The sequence below is a fragment of the Astatotilapia calliptera genome, chromosome 23 (assembly GCF_964374335.1).
Source record: "Astatotilapia calliptera chromosome 23, fAstCal68.1, whole genome shotgun sequence".
Lineage (NCBI taxonomy): Eukaryota > Metazoa > Chordata > Actinopteri > Cichliformes > Cichlidae > Astatotilapia > Astatotilapia calliptera.
Window position 1 is genome coordinate 9,393,398 of NC_137443.1, and position 20,040 is coordinate 9,413,437.

The 20,040-nt window shown below is 41.2% G+C and overlaps 1 protein-coding gene across 2 annotated transcripts in view; it reads left to right on the plus strand.

The window, feature by feature from the left end:
• Positions 1-13,706: 13,706 nt before the first annotated feature.
• Positions 13,707-20,040, plus strand: part of prdm5 (PR domain containing 5) — a 41,296-nt gene continuing 34,962 nt past the window's right edge. For both annotated transcript variants that reach the window (XR_013905668.1, XM_026159323.2), the window contains exons 1-4: positions 13,707-13,995; positions 14,710-14,793; positions 17,235-17,357; positions 19,866-20,031. Coding sequence is in view for 1 of the 2 variants with exons in the window: in XM_026159323.2 (XP_026015108.1) it covers positions 13,897-13,995; positions 14,710-14,793; positions 17,235-17,357; positions 19,866-20,031 (472 nt within the window). In the remaining variant the exon portion in view is untranslated. The remainder of the gene's footprint in view (positions 13,996-14,709; positions 14,794-17,234; positions 17,358-19,865; positions 20,032-20,040) is intronic.

Genomic DNA, 20,040 nt, shown 5'->3' on the forward strand with positions numbered 1-20,040 from the left:
AAACAAACAGGATAGCCTTTTTGTGTCAGTTTAATCGGACAGTTTCTTACTACAACAAGTTTATGGAACTGAAATGAATGATTCAGATTGACTGTAGCTCTGCTACTGCAGCACTGATTTTGTCAAGATTAAAAATATCAAAGAATATAAACCCAAAAGTGGTGACGTCAACAAACTAACAAACTAATTACAATAGTAATTAGCTACAATAATACACTCAACAAAAATATAAACGCAACACCTTTGTTACTGCTCCCATTCCCCATGGGATGGACGTAGAGACCTAGAATTCATTCCAGATACACAATATAACCATCCCTCCCAAACAGTGGTCACAAATCAGTCCAAATGTGTGGTAGTGGGCACATCTGCTATATTGAGATAATCCATCCCACCTCACAGGTGTGCCACATCAGGATGCTGATCTGACATCATGAGTAGTGCACAGGTGTACCTCAGACTGCCCACAACAAAAGGCCACCCTGGAATGTGCAGTTTTGTCTCACAGCAAAATGCCACAGATGCCACAAGCAATGAGGGAGCGTGCAATTGGCATGCTGACAGCAGGAATGTCAACCAGATCTGTCGCCCGTGCATTGAATGTTCATTTCTCAACCATAAGCCGTCTCCACAGGCGTTTCAGAGAATATGGCAGCACATCCAACCGGCCTCACAACCGCAGACCTCGTGTAACCACACCAGCCCAGGACCTCCACATCCAGCAGGTTCACCTCCAAGATCGTCTGAGACCAGCCACCCAGACAGCTGCTGGAACAATTGGTTTGCACAACCAAACAATTTCTGCACAAACTGTCAGAAACCGTCTCAGGGACGCTCAACTGCATGCCCGTCGTCCTCATCGGGGTCTTGACCTGACTCCAGCTCGTCGTCGTAACAGACTTGTGTGGGCAAATGCTCACATTCGATGGCGTCTGGCACGTTGGAGAGGTGTGCGCTTCACGGATGAATCATGGTTCACATTGTTCAGGGCAGATGGCAGCTGAGAATGTCCCAGTTCTTGCATGGCCAGCATACTCACCGGACATGTCACCCATTGAGCATGTTCGGGATGTGCTTGACCGGCGTATACGACAGCGTGTACCAGTTCCCACGAATATCCAACAACCTCGCACAGCCATTGAAGTGGAGTGGACCAACATTCCACAGGCCACAATTGACAATCTGATAGACTCCATGCGACGATGTGTTGCACTGCATGAGGCAAATAGTGGTCACACCAGATACTGACCGGTTCTGGGTCCCCAGACCCCCAATAGCGCAAAAAACTGCACATTCCAGGGTGGCCTTTTGTTGTGGGCAGTCTGAGGTACACCTGTGCACTACTCATGATGTCAGATCAGCATCCTGATGTGGCACACCTGTGAGATGGGATGGATTATCTCAATATAGCAGATGTGCCCACTACCACACATTTGGACTGATTTGTGACCACTGTTTGGGAGGGATGGTTATATTGTGTATCTGGAATGAATTTTAGGTCTCTACGTCCATCCCATGGGGAATGGGAGTAGTAACAAAGGTGTTGCGTTTATATTTTTGTTGAGTGTAGCTATCAAAAATTAGCCACTTATCGCTAATAGTCAAACCAAGTAACTCTGTGAACGTAATCTTGATTATATTTAAGTGGGGAAAAATGCCTTGCTCTAAAGCAAAATAAACATAAATACAATCATCAGAATCCTACTCTGGACTTCGCACTTTCCAAATGGTTTTAACTACACTATAAACATAGTGACACTGAACAGGCCACCCTCTATGAAGCAATGTCGCTGTTCATTTCCACTTATTTTTTTAAGTGCTTACACTCAAAATCCAGGCTTCAAATTCGAGGGACTTGGTGCAATAGTATTTAGTCAATAGACACATTTAATCACAAACAAGCAAAGAGAAAAGCCAGACGCACATGCATGACCATATCTACATGTACTGAGTAGTCTTAGATGAGTGGAAATGGCGCCTCTGTTGAGGCCAAGAAAAGCAACTGTTGTTTGAGAATTGCCATGTTTCCATCACGACCCTGATTGTGGGTAGCTGCACTCCAATTCATCAACACAGTTCACTGTCAATCAAGTGCTCCTGGTGGAGTGAGGCTCCACCTGGCTTCCATTAACCTGCCATTACCCCGAAATAATGTAAAGGAGCTTCCAGAGAGCTATGGGACTGTCATAGATATCCCTGTAAACTGCCACTAATAAAGCTGGCCAGCTCTGCTCAAATGTTATCCTACATGTGTGAATAATATCTGCTGTGTGCTAAAAAAAAAAAAAAAGTCCTCGTCTTTGGTCCACCCAAGAGGTTTAAGATGGAAAGAAATATACAGACACTTCTATTTTTCTAACATCTTTCAGGAGATCTCCTCACAAACACTCATGCAAACATGAACATACAGAGAAACCTCTATCCTAGAGCTAACCATCTGCAGGGCTTCCCGTGTTTATCTTTTGCGTGGAATCGAGTGCAGCGCTTTGATGTATGAGTTTTGTATATATGTGTGTACATGAGTAGGACGAGGAGTGGAGACAGACATGTAGGGCCTGGATAAGTGGTGTAGTAATGACAGCAGTGCACGGAAGAGCTGGCTCTGATTCTGGGGCTTATGTGAAGTGATCAGTGTATGGAATAAAACAAATAATCTGTACATAACACCTCAATTAAACTGTGGCTGGAAATGTCATAAAATGTTAGTTGCGCCCATAGAGCCAGATGTTTGAGCTCAAAGGCTTTTGATGTCTCTTATCAAACATTTTAAACAAAGAGCTTAATTTAAAAAATAATCCAGCCGTCCATTTTCCATCCATTTTCTTCCACTTACCCAATTCAGGATCACGGGGGGGCTGAAGCCTATCCCAGCTGTCATGGGATAAAAGGCGGGGTACACCCTGGACAGGCCACCAGTCCATCATAGCACTGGAATATTATATTGCTGGTAATTTTCTGGTGGCTTAGGCGCTTTATGTGGCACAAAAAAGAAATCCTGTATGGAGGAAAAATGAACCCTCCTACTGTGTTCAAGTCAAAGCTGACCTATTTTAATTTGAAATATTTCATAAATATTATCCTTTGAAAACAGTGATGACATAAAATAGATGGCTGTCGCCAGAGCCATCATCCATCATCCATCCATCACCATATTGTTTTAGCCACCATATTTGGACGAGAGGGTGGAATTCAAAGGCATCAGCCAATAACCTGCATCAATAAGCTGTAGCACCAACAGCATGAATTCAGTGGAGAGGTCCAGCTGAATAACTGATTTGTGGAACGGAGGCCTAGCAGACAGAAATCAGCTACAGTGGCCTGCGCATAATCCATTTGGATACATTCAGTATCCAGATAGATGAGAAATAACAAAAGTCATCCACCATACTGCTGCTTTGAAGGGGGAAGCTATCCATATAGAAGAGTCTATGGAGTCTACGGAGAAGAACTTGTTTTTGGAGCCAGCCTAAAGTGACAGTTAAAGAAACTGCAATTTTTGGTTCCTTCACCCCAACGGTTGTCCCTTACTTTTCACTAAGACATCTAGCTAGTGGCCGAGCCTCTGGAAATTAAAGCAACAGTCACAAAGGGAACCACTTTTCACTGGGAAAATGCAAAAATTAGTGTTCCTCAGATGATAAGTGGGTAACTGTAGGAGGTTGTTTGCTAGTCGCAAGCAAACCTCCTGCAGTCGTCCTGCTTGTTGCAAAGAGGTGTATGGTACCACACCTAAAATATCCCAACTTGATCTGAGGTTGCACAGTTTGAAAGTTGGGCTTTTTAAAATGACTTGTTTTCAGCTTCAAACTTTTACTTTGAAAGCAAACATTCTTTTCAAGTTTAACTCATGCTTGGTGGTTAGCGAGTGTGTGCAGGCATGCCAATATCTTCTCTAAATACTGTGAGCAAGCTTGGCAATATGCTAGCAACCAAAGCATTCACACGGAGGGTTTTGTACATTGCCAGGTGGGGTCGCCAACCAGTCTTTATGCCTCTGTGACTGGAGTCTAGGTCTTCTTTCGTCTGTTTTATCGTAGTTACAGAGAATACAGAGCTAGGTTCTTCTTATAGCTAGCTAAAGACCCATAGTTTGTGGCAGTGGTATCACTCAGTGAGTCTAATGAACGTCTCTTTCGCAGAAATCAAAAACGCCATTTTTGAAACCTGGCATTGAGAAAAATGGCAACACTGTGGTCTCTGAGTCTGTCAAAAGCCATTTGCAGAGCAGCAGGTACACCATCGACTTGACTTCCTCCATTGTTGTGGTGTTCATGTTGCACAAATGATGTCACAGAAATATCGGCCAATTGCCTTGCACATTAGGTGGAACTTGATTGTAATGGAAAACAACATAAACCGAGTCGAGTCACGTCAAATCAACCAGGTACTAGTGGAAAAGGGCTTTATGTGTTCACCCAACTTAGATCTAAGAAGCCCTTCTCACTTTTACAGGGCAGTGTACCATCAAAAGGAATTTTAAGCTAAAATTGTTTCTTAATCAAAACTAAAAATTGTAAAAATACCTTTACCCAAAATGATTATTTAACTGCCAGTCTAACTAGCTAGCAGTTGCTAGCAGCATGATAAATAAAACTGCCTCCTAGAGTTTTAAAGCTCACCAGTGACCATTGTTAAGGACTTTACACACAAGACGCATAAAATTCATGTGAAAATTTTGCATGTTAGAAATATCTTTTGAACTCACCTAATCTTAACGCAGCCATTCGCACCGACTCTGGAATTTTGTTGGATGAATTTGCAGCATTTATTTTTCAGATTTTTTGCATGAAAATAAACAGATCTGACCAATCAGATCTTTTTGAAGATTAATTTAACAACTGAGTCAGCGATTATTTATCGCCACTCTAATGAATAATTTAACCTCATTCTCAACAAGAAACGCAAAAAGATTATTTTAAAAGAATTTCAACTGCTGTTAAAGTAGTGTAACATTTCAGCAGATGCAGAGGCCTAAGAAAAGAAACGTTTGTACTGTTAAACTGAGCAAGCCAATGTAATGTCACAGATGTGCTTTGTAGTCCTATAGCTGTTAATTTGTTGCAGAATTTCCATCACCCTCTCTTCAGGGAGGTTTCAGGAGTTGGCATTTGTGCGAGCGTTTTGTGTAAGTGTGCATGAATGCACTTGCTGCTCAACTTAGAGCTGAGTGACACTTTTGGACAGAGATCGTGAAAAGAGAGTCGAGGCTCGAACAGAATCCAAACAGAGACAGACAGCAACCAGACGGGCACGCTGGGGGGGCTTTGACTCCAGCTTCTGTTGTAGAGAAAAGTAGGGAAACACTGTTTTGTGTAAACTCAATAGCAAAGTGAATGAAGGGCTTCTGCTATCTATTGGGTTGGTACTATACTTGTGGGTGGTTAAATTAAATGATTCAGTTTCACACTGGTGCAATGTGCTGCAAATCACCAAAGTAAACAGTGTGAAATGAAATTATAATGCTTGAAAACTTGACACATGCACACAGAGGGAACCCCTTCTAGGGACTAAAGAGGCATAGACCATGATGAAAATGATTCCACTTCAGCAGTTCCAGGGATAGATCATTACCAAGGCTCAGGTCCAAACCAGCTCTACATAGCTCTGATTTAGCAGAGGGCCAGGCAAAAAAATCGGAGGCTTCCTTCCAAACCCATCCTGACCGAGAGCCCATTCCCAGGAAGGGTGGAGAGGGACCATTGGCCCTCGGGCATTACTCGTCTCAGCCGATCTCCATTAGGATAACTCAAGCAGTGAAAAAACACAATGACTGGCTCCTGAATATGACTTTCATTTAACTCCACCATGTACTTAACTGTAAGGTCAATTTTATTATCGTACACAGAAAAACAATCCTCAACACATGATACGCATTTGAGGATGAGGAAACTGTTATGGTGCTGATTCATCTGCACTTGAGGGAGATATGTGTGTGTGTGGGGGGGCATGTGTGTGTGCGGATGTGTTTATATATTAACACTGTGCACATGCAAGGCCATGTGTGTTTGTGTACTCACTGCCATCGGTCCCTCTTGCCTGCATGGGGGTGGTCCCTAAGCTCTCTTGTGCTCATGAAATCACTTCTAAGTGCCTGTAATTTCTCACGCTTCATCAGTACTGTAATTTCAAAAGGCTCCCTCTGAAGACCCTCCTTTAGCGGCGACCTGGGGTTGTCAAATGAAAACATCATTTATCCAGTGACCTCGGAGCTTCAGGAAATGGTTTGCTGGCTATTCAACGACAGCCTTGAAATAGGGAGCTGTGGTAAGGAACTGTGGGGGTTTGTGAAACATGAAACAAAAGGTGGTCTGGCCCCTAAATCTACAGTATCAGGTTTGAGAGATTTCAGAAAAATGCACCCATCCATTTGGAAAATCTTGTGTGGAACCATTTGTATGTTTGCCAAACTGAGGCTTTTTCCCCAGTGAAAATATTTACTTAGAAAAAAAGGAATGCTGAGAGTATTTATTTCAATGCAGTGCTTTCCTTCACTGTGCCCTAAATGTGGTTTCTGTAGTTTTTGGCCTTCAGAGTCTCAACCAGCAGCACAGCAATGAGTGGCTCAGTTCCAGGGCTGGGTACGTTCACGTTCAAAGGGAATGTCCTATGGCGAATCTAACCCTCTCTTTTGGCAGTATTTTTTTTTAAAGTCCCCCCGTTTTGCATTGTTTTCTCATAGCTTTAATCTTGCAAGGCATGTTGGTTAAACGGGTTGGTCCATCATTTATCGTGTGTTGGTGATTTTCCTCCAGCATTTTCATAACTGACCTGTCCTGTTGCTGTAATGACACAACTTTGCAACTTTAAAGAAACAGGCCGAGGAAATGTAGACGAGGAAGTTTGGTGTTAAGTTAGGTCTGGCAGAATGACGGAACAAAGTCATCCTGAGGAACAGGCTGTGGTGGAGGAATTGATCTATTTCACTTGGAAGACACTTTTTGTTTGACTTTTTTGTAATTTAGTTGGATTATTTATTTATTTTTCATCTTTTGTTTCAGCTTTTAGTTGAAATGAACTGGTTAAGATTAGGACTAGAGATGGACCGATCCGATATTACGTATCGGTATCGGTCCGATACTGACCTAAATTACTGGATCGGATATCGGAGAAAAATAAAAAATGTAATCCGATCCATTAAATATCACGAAAGCACCTCGCAAAACTTGCAACACGCCGTAACTCACCTCAGAACGTTAGCAGTCGGAGCAGTATGCATCACGTGATAGAGCAGCTGTGGCATGCCGGACCTGTCGGTGGTCTGGATAGCATGTGGAGCTTCGCTAGCAACCTGGCATTTCATCTCCGACAAAGTTATCCCGAGAGAAGTAAAGCAAGTGTGTAAGTCCATCTCTGAATGTTTGTAAAGCATTCCCACGTTAAGCTTAACAAGCGACTGCCTCTCGCTCTCCGGCTGCTACTTCAATCGTGAAACTGCTTAAATGATCAGCTGATCGGCTTTTCTGTCGCGAGTCCGTCTCTCTTGTTTGTTTTTGGCCCACTTTGCACCAGAAAGAGGAAACCAGCGGCTGAACAACAGCAGAACGTTTAAGCTTGATAAGCTGTTGTTAGAATTTATTTAATATTTCTTTCTACACCAGGATCTTTTTCTACGTAGCTGACGCTGGTAACTGTGCAGGGGCGGATCTAGCAAAGTTTAGCCAGGGGGGCCGATAGGGCATTAACAGGGAAAAGGGGGCACAAAGACATACTTTTCTTTCTTATTCTCATTTAAAATGTCGAGCTTTTAATAAATAATTATCTGACACCCAAAGTTTTAATTTGATGTAAAATGAATAGAAGTCAATTACTGTATATAGTGACTATTAAGTCTAATATATACACCCTAGTAAGCTATAGTACTTTTTACTTTGGGAAGGTACCATCTGTGCAGTCTGCAATTTTGTTGAAGAAAGATGTTGAATCTATTTAATATTTCTTGAAAAATAATTGATTTCTATGCATTTTTTTTTTCACACTGCATCAAATTAAGGTTGATTACGTCGATTAAGCATCATGAGGTGGCGCGTGAGGGGTGGTTCCTTATTTTTTATTTATTTATGTTTGTTGTTGCTGGGAGTTGGAACCCTATTAGTTAGGTTGCTTAATATTTACGCTAAGTACTCTTTAAAATACCAGAATAGGGAGGATGGTGTAGGTCTAAGTTTATTAGATTGATCAGTATTGCTGAACTATGAAATATTTTTTTTGTATACAGGTATAACAGAATAGCTTTAGTGTAGTTGTTGTTTTAAACTTTAGTATGAACTTGCAGACTTGCAAAATGCAGCAAGATATTTTAAAAAACAGTTTTGTTGATTAAAAAACACTATATCGGATTCATATCGGTATCGGCAGATATCCAAATTTATGATATCGGTATCGGTATCGGACATAAAAAAGTGGTATCGTGCCATCTCTAATTAGGACCTGACCATTGTTTGGATTAAACTATGCCTTTTCACAAAAATCATTTGTTGTTAGAAAAACAAAAAAACCCCAGCTATAACTGAGTGAAGCTCAGCCATAATCCCAGCAGATCAGCTGATCTCGGTAACCCACAGTTTCTACACATCTGCAGCCTACTTCAGCAGAGAGATTTCTTGTGTGCGTGCTACTGTTTAACTTGAAGCTCTGCTGTGATGCCTTACTGAGCTGCTAGCATGTCTGTGGAGTCCTGAGCAATTTTCCCATATGAACTAAAGGTGGTGTTTGTCTTCAATCAGGTCAGGATATTGTTAATATTTCTTATATTAAGCATACAACAATAGATCTGGACTGGATGTGTAGTGGCGAATTTCTGTCCCAAGCTTTGAAAAAAAAATTCTTTCACTTCTTAATATGAGCTGTCCAGATTTATTTCTAACTTGTACATACAAACAAACGATATCACGGTCAATAAACTATTTGCTGCTACAGCGCACATTTCCATTACCGTCCTGGCTCATTCTAACCTGCTACCACACATGCGCTGTGCATATATTCTCTAACCACATATTATACAAAATCATACATGTAACATAATAACTGAAACAGTATCAAAAATATTTCTCTGTAGATTGGCTCTAACATTTCCAGCCCCCTCATTGGAGGGCGTCAAGACTGACAGTTAGCGAACACTTACAAAAGAGCCAAATAACGTTAATACTTCCGGTATCACACAAAATATTTCTCTATAGATTGGCTCTAACAGGATGTGTTCTCACTGAAATACTGTTTTTGGTTTAGGGAAGGGTTGATTGTTAAACAGAGTGCAGAAGCTTCGAAAGATAACAGCCTCAAGCACATTGTGCATCCACTGAACACTTACCTGAACTCTTCTCAAATGAGTCCAAGAGTGGATTAGACTTTTGTATTTACCCATGCAGCACTTCTAGGTAAAGTCTAGAAAGATTTAGAGGTGTAGTGCATGTGTGAAATTGGCCTTCTCAGTGTAGTAGTAGTAGGTTAGCAATACAATGCTGTCCTTCGTTTTTGTGCTTAAAAACGCTGATGGAGCACATTTACGGACAGAGCCTGGCCAGTTTTTTTTAGACGACTTATTTAGCAAGTCACAAATATACCAAAAAGTAGTACAGATGACAAGTTTGACAGTTTTACTACTATTCATGCAAACTGCTGCCATCTTGAATTGTGAAGTTGGTGTTGGTGGGGCTTCTCCAACTTTCTGACTGGAACTCTGACCTGAGGGGTCAGAATTTAGTAGAGCATTGCAGGTTTATGCCTTGAAGAACTATCTGCACTTAATCTAGCTGATTTATGTCATTTTGCTTCATAGATGACTACAACTTCATGTCATCTGCATGACATCTAGGCACTGAACCCTGTGCAACTCCATGACTATTTTATTAAACGAGGACAACTTAAAATCTAACATGAAAAAATTCAATTTTCTCACATTTAGTAGTAAATGTTTTGAGATTCTTGCTTAGACCATGGGATTTTTGGATGATTCCAGTATGCCTAAACTTAGCTCAAGATACGCTAACACCAAAAATATTGAATTATCTGTACAGACCACCACAGACTCTCACTGATCCTAAAATAACGTAATGGTGTCCCTGCTTTCAGGGAAGACTCCTCTGCGAGCCTCTTTGTGTCTTCAATGCAGGTGTTGGGGATAACCAAGGGATCTTAGTGAAAGCCGAGTGAAAGTTAATGGGTTTGAGGGTCCTCAGAGGGCACAGAGGGAAAAAGGGGTCATGACATTTGATCGTCCTGCCCTGACAGGCCAAGGCACTGACAGAGAGGTCGGGGTTGGAGGGGGAGCAGAAATGTACCAAGAAGCACATGGGTGGGGCAGGCACGCACAAAGACCCTCTCAGTGCAGTGATCAGGCTTGTCACCCAAGTGTAACCCTCTCCTATGGCTTAACTCTCCGGAATACACTGGGAATATGACTCCAAGCCACTGATGAAAACATTTCGAATACAAAAGTGACCTGGGAGGAAAAAAATCCCTATTGAAGGACATGTTTATCCCCGTTTTGAAGCGCAAATCCTGTAAAAACAGCAGTCGAGACATTCAAGCGCACCAGCTCATTGACTCTGATGTAAACGCGTACATCATGATTCAGTCTTCTTCGTAGCCGTCTACCAACGCTTGTCATATGGACCAATCATGGAGCAGTTGGGCATAGAGCCACAACATAACAGGAAGCAAGTGGCATAAACACGGGCTATAAACACAGTAAACAAAACCAACAGAGCACTGACATGCTGCTGATTAAAAGGGTGAGACGTTTGCTGAAGAGGTGTTCAGAAAAAGAATGTACACAAACAGTCGGTGATTAGAGATGATACTAATCTCTCTCTGCAGGGCGAAAGTCAACAAATCAAGGTGAGGGGGAGATAAAAAAAAGAACATAATGGAGATAATGCGAGGTCTGTTACTTTCAGCGTTTCCACAGCACCATATTCAAGAGTTATGGTTGTTGTGAAACCACAACCAGTGTTGGCTGCTTGAACTGTTTGTCAGATAAAGAACAAAAGAAAAGTCATCTGGCATCACTTTAAAGAGCTTTAATTTCAAATGTCATGTATTCGCTTTACACTGATCCAGTCTGAAGTCCATTTTCTCAGCCTCCTCAAATAATAGTGATGCTATTCAACGTTGTTTTCTTTTTTGAGAAGTAAAGTTTTGACTTGCAGTCCATTTTAAATGAACATTTTTACAATTACATAGTTAAACCAGCACTTTAATAGGACAGTAATGCTGCTTTTACTGGAAAACAGAACCAATAAGATAATAATCCAATGTTCCCTTTGAGGAATAATGACTCACCGGCCACTTTATTAGGTACACACTGATAGTATATGGTTGTACCCTGGAACTACTGCAAACATTCATTTTGATCCAAATTGACGTGACAGTATCACACAGTTGCTGCAGACTTGTGGGTTGCACATCCATAATAGGACTCTCTCGTTCCACCACATCACAGAGGTACCGTTTTTGGATTGAAATCTGGTGACTAGAAGCCATTTGAGTACACTGAATTTATTGTCAAGCACAAGAAACCATTTTTAGGTGATTTGAGCTGCTGGAGTTGGTACACTGTGGTCATAAACAGACGGACATGGTCATCAACAATACACAGATGGGCTGTAGCTGTAGATGCTCAGTCGACACTAAGGGAACCAAAGTTTGCCAAGAAAAGATTCCCCACACCATTACACCACCGCCAGCCTAAACTGTTGATACAAAGGAGGATGGATCCATGCTTTCATGTGGTTCACATGAAATTCTGGCCCTAACATCTGAAGGTCACAGCAGATATTGGCACTCAGCAGACAAGGCAATGTTTTTCCTCTTTCTATTGTCCAATTTTACTGAGCCCATGTGAACTGTAGCCTCAGTTTCTTTGTCTTTGCTGCTGTAGCCACATCTGCTTCAAGGTTCGACATGTTGTGCATTCAACCACAGGACGTTCAACGTCACTTAAATAACCCGTCTTCTCAATTCTGATGCTCAGTTTAAATTAAGTGGGTTGTTTTGACTATGTCTACATTCATAAATGCACACAACTGCTGCCACGTAATTGGCTAATTAGATATTTGCATTAATGAGCATTTAAAAATGAGCCGGTGAATGAAAAACATATCAAAAGAAATATAATCTGTTTGATTTTTAATTTATATATAACAGAAAGATGTGAATTAAACAGGCCAAACACATATGTACCATTATTTTGTTTTATTTCATTATTATAAAACAAAGGTTCAAAGACATTGAGATTATGAAATGTTGGACATCATTTACCAACAATGGAAAACCATCATCCTCACTTGCAGGACACTGTCTACTTTGAAATAAATGTTTGGTTCACATGGTTGTTGAGCATTGTGGTTGAGTCTATAACAGACATCTAGAAATCTGTCTTAGCAGCCTGAGTTTGTTGGTAAACTGTGGTTTCTGGCCTGCTGTTAGGACTGTTTTAGACTGAAAGGGTCTGTCAGGCCTCTGGTCTTCTGCTTGTTGGTACAGTGTGGTTTCTGAATTACAGAACAGATATGTTCAAGCCAAAACACACAGAACATCACAATATTGTGAGGTTTCTGGGGTTAATGGAGAATGGAGTAATTGAGGGGGGCTGTATTTCTGTGCTATGTGAAGTGCAGGATTGAAGTGTATTGCAACATTTTTCTATGTAATAACTAATCTCTGCGAGCTAACGGTAAGTAGTTTTAGTGATGATCAAACTGGCACATGAAGCTCCTACAGTCTACACAACAACTGCATTAGTGTAATATATTTTCTCATTGGATGGTATGTATGAATTCCTTTCAGTCTTACTTAAATGGGCAAACAGATGCTCAATAACATATCCATCTAGTTACCCTTTATGGTAGTTACATTGTTACTAAGATCCAGCATTTGTATATAGAGAATACTCAGTGCTAAAATACAACTAAGTACATTTACTCAACTACACAAAATGACTCTGAAGTACTTCTCTTTTATATTACTTCTTTTTTTTTGGGTGGGAATTATTTCCCACCAAACAGTAACATCTGTTTTTTTTTTTTACCTTATTCTTGCCATATAATACAGTGATAGTGCTGCAACCTCATATTTAGTCATGGCCAAAGATTCAAATAATGAGGTCAGTGTATGTATAAGTAATCCCTGAGAGCACAAAGCTCAAGCTTCAGTCTGCTCTTTCAGCGGTTGTTCTGGTCTTAGCTCTGATGATCTCAAAGAGAGTAGATATCACTCAAATTATTTAGGCGCATGAGTCCTACCCACCAGCTTTTCAAACCTTTTTCTTGCTAGTAATAGCCAATCAACAAAGTTGGCTCAAAGGTAAAACAGCTTGTACGATCTGAGGGACTGCACCAAGTATTGGTGTCAGATAACCACCGATTACTTTAACCTGGGAATCATGAAAAACTACTGTTGTAATGTATAAGAATAAACATATAAATGTGGAAATGAGCATAAGATGTCCACTTAGAGTTAAAAATTTGCAGAACATTAAATAAAAGTATGGAAACTTTTATCTATTCCTAAAGCTAAAAGATTCATTAAACTAATCCATGAGCTCTTAATGGAGCCTTTCATTAAGTGAGCTGTCTTTATTAAATAATGTCATTACTTTCATTTCTGTAGCTCCTCTGATACTCCTGCACAACCATCGTCAGACTGGGTAAGCTGGGAGTGCAGGCTGAATGAAACAGGCAGCAGCATGTTGCTCGACAGAAAAGGTAGCTTCTGGTTACAAACTTTGGACCAATCAGGGCGCTGCTTCGCTTTCCTGCAGCAGGAGCAACAGAAGTTCAACCTGGACCCCTTCACGAAGAAACTATCTGCTCTAAATTCATACTGACAATGCCTTTTCACTTCCGCTGACATATCTGATAGCCAACTAATTGTCACCGAAGGAAACATTTCCGAGCGATGACAATGTTGGGCATGTATGTGCCAGACAGATTTTCCCTGAAGTCGTCAAAGGTCCAGGATGGAATCGGTCTATACACGGCGAGGCGAGTCAAAAAGGTTTGTAGTTTCTGACTCGGGCAACTTTGTAACCAGGTTTACACGCGGGAAAAGTTTCGTGTTGCTTTTTAAGAGACTCCTAGAGGTGTAGATACTTTTTTCTGTTCGCCTTTTCCCACTGATAGTCGCTGTCAAAATCTCAGCCAGAAGCCAAGGCGTCTGTGACGTGAAGTGCCACGTAGCTACAGTAACTCCGGCTGTTTCTCCGGGTTCACTTCACGTATTCCTGCCTGCAAAGAAGGCTCGTTCCGCGGATAGACATCCATGTTAAATCCAACGTAAAGATTTTAACTGTTCACGCCAATTAACTTATACATTCACATTCATGTCCCCCCACCCATTGTTGCCATATATGCAGAAAAGGAGGTGGGAATGTTGCGGAGGATGAGTGGGTTGAAGTGTCTGTACTGGGGATGTTTGGTCATTTAAATGTGTGGTAAAAGTTGCAGAGTGTGAACATGAATACAACAAGAAGAGCGGCACAATTTGACCACGCCCCCTGGGAAGTCAAAAGGAAAAATGTCCCGTACTGAGGGACACATGTACATGTCACATTAAACAGTAGGCGGGCCCACCATCCACCCAACACTCATCAGTGCAGAAATCATGTCCTCTGGGGTGTATTATTATGGTTTAATGTCATTCATTTTTGGCTGCCACTGTTTTCTTTAAAGGCATCGTGTTTGACAAGTGATCCCTCTGTTTGTGTTAAAGGGAGAAAAGTTTGGCCCCTTTGCTGGTGAGAAAAAGCTGCCCAGTGAGTTGGATGAAAGCTCGGACACCAGGCTGATGTGGGAGGTGAATGCGCTTCTTTTTTAAAAATTTAAAACCTCAGGGAATGGAAATGCTGAATCTTCAGCCAGTTTGACAGACATCCTTCAGACCAAGTAGTTTTAACTCCAGAGTTCCCACGACTGCACCTCTGATAGCAAAAACCAAACATGTAAAATGCTGTAACGTACCCGAATCTTTCCAATTACTACAACAGTGTTATTTCTGTGATGCTGCATAACACGACAGCTATAGCTACAAGCTATATTTCAGAATAAAATCTTATGTTTAATAAGAATTTAACAGATACCGCAATCCAATACCCTGTTCAAGATTAATCCGGTATTTCTCTGCATTTTGGCCTGTGATTTTTAACCATAATAATCAGGGTGTTGTGGTGTCTTGTTGTCATGTTTAAAATGTCTGTAAGAAGTCAGTGTTGGTCTTGTCACATGGTTTCATTTAAATTTCTGTTCAAAGTCCAAAGAGATACATTTGTCAAAAAATGTCACCACCCCTGACAATAAATAGTACCCAATCCTGCAGTCTCACAATGTCAAAGCATCATTCCAAAAAATCTTTCACTGGATTGGGATCAACTCCAAGTGTTAACCACATTGGGCCAAGACCAGTCTTTGGTGAAAATTTCATTCAAATCCATTTCTAACTGGATGAGTAATCTTGCAGTACTGTGCAAACATCTATAGCCAGCCCTCATTTCCTTATCCTTTGCTAGGAAATTTGGAAATGGGTGTAACAGTTTATTGAAACATGTGCAAACATACAAGGAAATACAGTATAAATAACAGTATATATTGCATATATACATTTTGTAAGTCAATATTTGTTATGCCTGCCCTCATTCATCATCACAGTCAGCACTCTCTGATTCATGACTGATAGTGTTGCACATCTTTTTAATCCAGGTATGCTTTTACTGTATTGAAAGTGTGTTTGGGATCACTGTCACGTGAAAAAATCAAGCTGTTGCCAATCACACTTAACAGATGGTACTGATGGTGTCAAAATCCATCAATTTTGACAAGATTCCCAATGCCACTGGGTGAAATGCAGCTCCAAACCATGACAGCCTCCATCCCGTTTTACAGATGGATGCAGACGCTCAGTGTTGTTCCTGTCTACTGACCTCCATAAATACTGATGATGATTTGAACCAAAAATTACAGGTTTGGATGCAGGTCTTGTGTAACTTGGCATACCTCAGTTTTTTCTCCCTGGTTCCCTTTACTAAGAATGGCTTCCTGACAGCCACGGTTCCACTGTGACCATTTCTGGTGATGCTTCAGTGAACAGTAGATGGATCAACTGAAGGGCCAGAGGCACCTCTCAGGTCCTTTGTCAGGTCTTTGCTGGATTTTTTTCTATTTCTTAAAGTCATTACTTTCAGATATTGCTTGTCTGATGCCTAACATGTCTTCTTTTATTCTCCACTTGTCCTATTTCCACATATTTTTTAAGGAAACACTGCAACCCATGCCAAGTTTTCAGCTAATAGCTCTTTGAGAGCTATTATTTGGTCCATAAAAACAATTTTATGTCTTTCAAACTGTGTTATATTTGGCTTTTCCCGCATAGATTCAACTAAAGCGCCTAAAGATGTAATTTAAACTTGGTTCTTTGCTTCTTTTAGTTATGTTGTAAGCTTTGTGCCTGTTTATGCTTGAATGAGTCAGTGTTTTAATGCTGACCAAACCAAACTAAACCAAAACATTCCTTTAAAAATGGTCACATACAAGGACTGGACTGAAAATGAGTGAAAAAGCAGCCAATGTTCAGATAAAAAGTTCAGAAAGTCTGTAGAACTATTTCTCAAGACCACTTTAAAGAATTACAAGAAAGTCTGGATCACTGGAAGCTAAATTTATAGAAAGGTGACTCAAGACTTTTTGCACAGTACTGTATAAAAAAGGAGACAAACTGAACCAATCAAATAACCGCTCTGGTGGAAGCAGCTAGTCAACTGTATTAAGACCAGTTTAACCATAAACAGCTGCAGCGGAGAAAACAGACACATAACAACTTTAAGAAACATGTTTTTGTGTAGCATTAATACAACTAAACACAGTAAATATTCTTATAAAAACCTGTATGACAATTCAATGCAAAAAAGCCCCAGATCAGTCCTTTATCACACGATGCAGCTGCTTGTGGGTCTGTCTGAGAACATTCTTGTTTTTTCTGTGATAAAGGAAACATTTAATTACGTTGCAGACAAATGAACCATAATGCCTGACTGAAAGTCAGTCTTATCTCGTCTTGTGTAGAAACGCTGTGATGTAGTTATCTGTAGCTGCCACACTGGTGTTCATATGTAAGGCCAGCACGCTTTGATGTACAGAAGACGAACCTTCAAAGAAGGCAATGAGAGCAGAAGAAGAAGAAAAAGAATCAGTTGTTCTCATCTGACAGCTCATGTCGTTGCTGTTTCTTTTTTTCCCCCTCTCTAGGTCCGTGGCAGTAAAGGAGATGTTCTGTATATTCTGGATGCGAGCAATCCCCGCTATGCCAACTGGCTGCGGTTTGTCCATCAGGCGCCTTCACAGGAGCAGAAGAACTTGGCAGCCATTCAGGTACATTTCCACTCTGCAGACAATGAATCCCTCAGACCTTCCTGAAAGAAAGAAAATGATAAATATTACAGACATCTGTCAAACCTCCAAACCCGAAGTTCGAAATTATGTAAATTATTTCAAATTTGATCTCAGAAAATACGGAAATCCTATTTTCTTCTGGAAAAAACCTTGAAAACAAGATCGAAATGACAGGCTTTTTTCAGCAGCTATTTATTGTTTTTGTTGTGTGAAAAATCACAGATGTGCATGCGAGATAAAGTAGTTGCAAGAGAGCAACGTTAGTAGAAAAAGCACGGGTAAGAAAAAAGTCTGGAGACCTACAAACTGAACTGAAATGGAATACTGCTTGAAAATTGATTGTTTTTCTAATGATTAAAGGTTTAAGGCAAAAAGGGAAATTTCTGCCAAAAAAATTCAGAGTTCATTTATATTGCAAAACAAATTACTTTGGCTCGAAGTCTCTTTGTTGCCAGATGTTTAAACTGTTAAAGGCTGTTATTAACGTAAAAAGGACATTAAGTTGGAGAAAGAGAGAAGTGTATTTGTTTCTTTTCTCTGTTTTTATCCTTGGTGTCCTTAGGATTTATACATTTTTCTGGATTTTGTTGAGGGAATATTTTGCAGCTGCAAAATTCCTTTTCTTAATTTATTTCCAAGACCAGCTTTTATAAAGTTATTATATTGACAAATAATGTGTTAACTACAGTTATGCGGGAAATGAGAATCGGAAAATATGCAGAATTTTCCAAACGCACAATGTCGATTTTCACAGTCTTGTGAATACAGTACAGTGGATATGGGAAAGTTCAGCTTCTGCGCTTCTATGTGAAAGATGAAAAGAGGTTATCCGCTCATCTTGGGAGAAAAATGAAAGTCCAAGGAAGAGAAGATGAACATTTGAGGTCTGAGGGCCAAGTTGCTGCCATTAATAGTTGAATACACGGAGTGATCGGTCTTTTAAAGGTCACACATGTGAGTTAAATCTCTGTGTTTCATCAACGGTGACATTTATTGTGTAGCTTTCATCCTCTTAATCGTTATTTATGTATATTTAGGGTCCCATAGTTAAAAACCAAATGACAGTTTGATTTTATTAACATGACCTTTAAGGCAGGGAAGTGAATGACAATATTTTTAAGAGTTTCACCGTTTGACCTGTGGCCTCAATCAAGCATTAACAGACTGCTGTCAGGGTGTAATAAGTTCAGCTAGCCTTACCGCAGAAGGTTAAAACTGTTAGCAACTGACTTTAATTTTTAATTTTTTAATTTTTTAATTTTTAATTTTTAATTTTTTATGTGTCCCGTTTGGATCTTTAGCCATCAGAATTGTTGTCTTAAGGCCAAGAAAGATGCCAAGCGGATTTATTTTACCAAGTGGATCATCATGGCCTTGCCATATTGGTCCATTTGATTGACCTTTATTATAATTATGAATTTATTTTATTTTCGGTTGCTACAAACGGGACAGACATGACTGGGGGATAGGACAGGGAGAAAGAATGAAAGAAAGAGAGGGAGAGAAAGCAAACCAAAGGGGAGAAGAGACGGTGAGAAAGGGGGGAAGAAAGAAAGAAAAACAAACAAAACACCTGGATCACCTGTATGGAGAAAAAAAAAACAGAAGAGAAAGCAAACCAAAAAAAGAGCAACATAATAAAAAAAGCAGCACCATCACAATAAACTAGCTAGCAGTAGATAACAGTAGATACTAAATATTAAACGATATTATGCAGCACGCAAGATAAACAGCGCACAATGTGCTTTGAGGCAGCAGCCAAGAAAGCTGTAGTCCGCGTCTGTGAACACCCGTCTGTACACCTGTGTGCACACCTGTGTGGATCAGCATGCTTGTATTCCAAAGGTTTCTCCATGTAACGATCTGCTAGGGAGTGTGGGGAGCCATAGCCCCGTCCACCAGGGTATGAAGCTCCCCCGCTGACCCCAGTAGGCACCCCCACACTCTGGAACCCACCAGGGCAAGGGGGCCCAGGCCCATCCGGACCGGGGCCCGCAGCAGCAGCACCGCCCAGCCCCACAGAGTCCGGGGCAGCCCACCTGACTCCACCCCAGAGAAAACTGCACCCACCCCATCATCCAACCATCTCCCAAACTACACAAGACAATAGACACCCAGGTTGAGTTCATTCTCCACCTCTCCTATATCTCTCCCCCCACCTGCAGAGTGAGCTCCTGTAGTGAGGAGACCACCTGCAAAGATATAACAACCTCCCCACCAGTTAGAGAGCCCCCTAGTTGGGCCGATGCACCAGAGGTCCCCTGCACCCACCCGCCCACTGCTCCGGCGACACAACAGCCAGGACCCAAGCCCCCAAGGCCCGGCCAGCACCCCAGACCAGGGGGCGGAGCACCCCCAGACCCCCAAGCCTCCACGCCCGTCCCGGACCCCCCCAGGGGCAGCCAGGCTTAATTTTTTATTTTTACATTGTTAAATATATCGAGTCACGTTCAGCCAATGTTCAGGCTGTGTTTGTGTTTTTTTTAGGACGGGGAGAACATCTTCTACCTGGCTGTGGATGACATAGAGACAGACACGGAGCTCCTGATAGGCTACCTGGACAGTGATATGGAAGAGGAGGAAGAAGAAGAGGAAGAGGATATTAAAGATGAAGATGAGAACAGTAAAGAGGCCAAGCACCTTGTAGAAATGGGTACAGTGG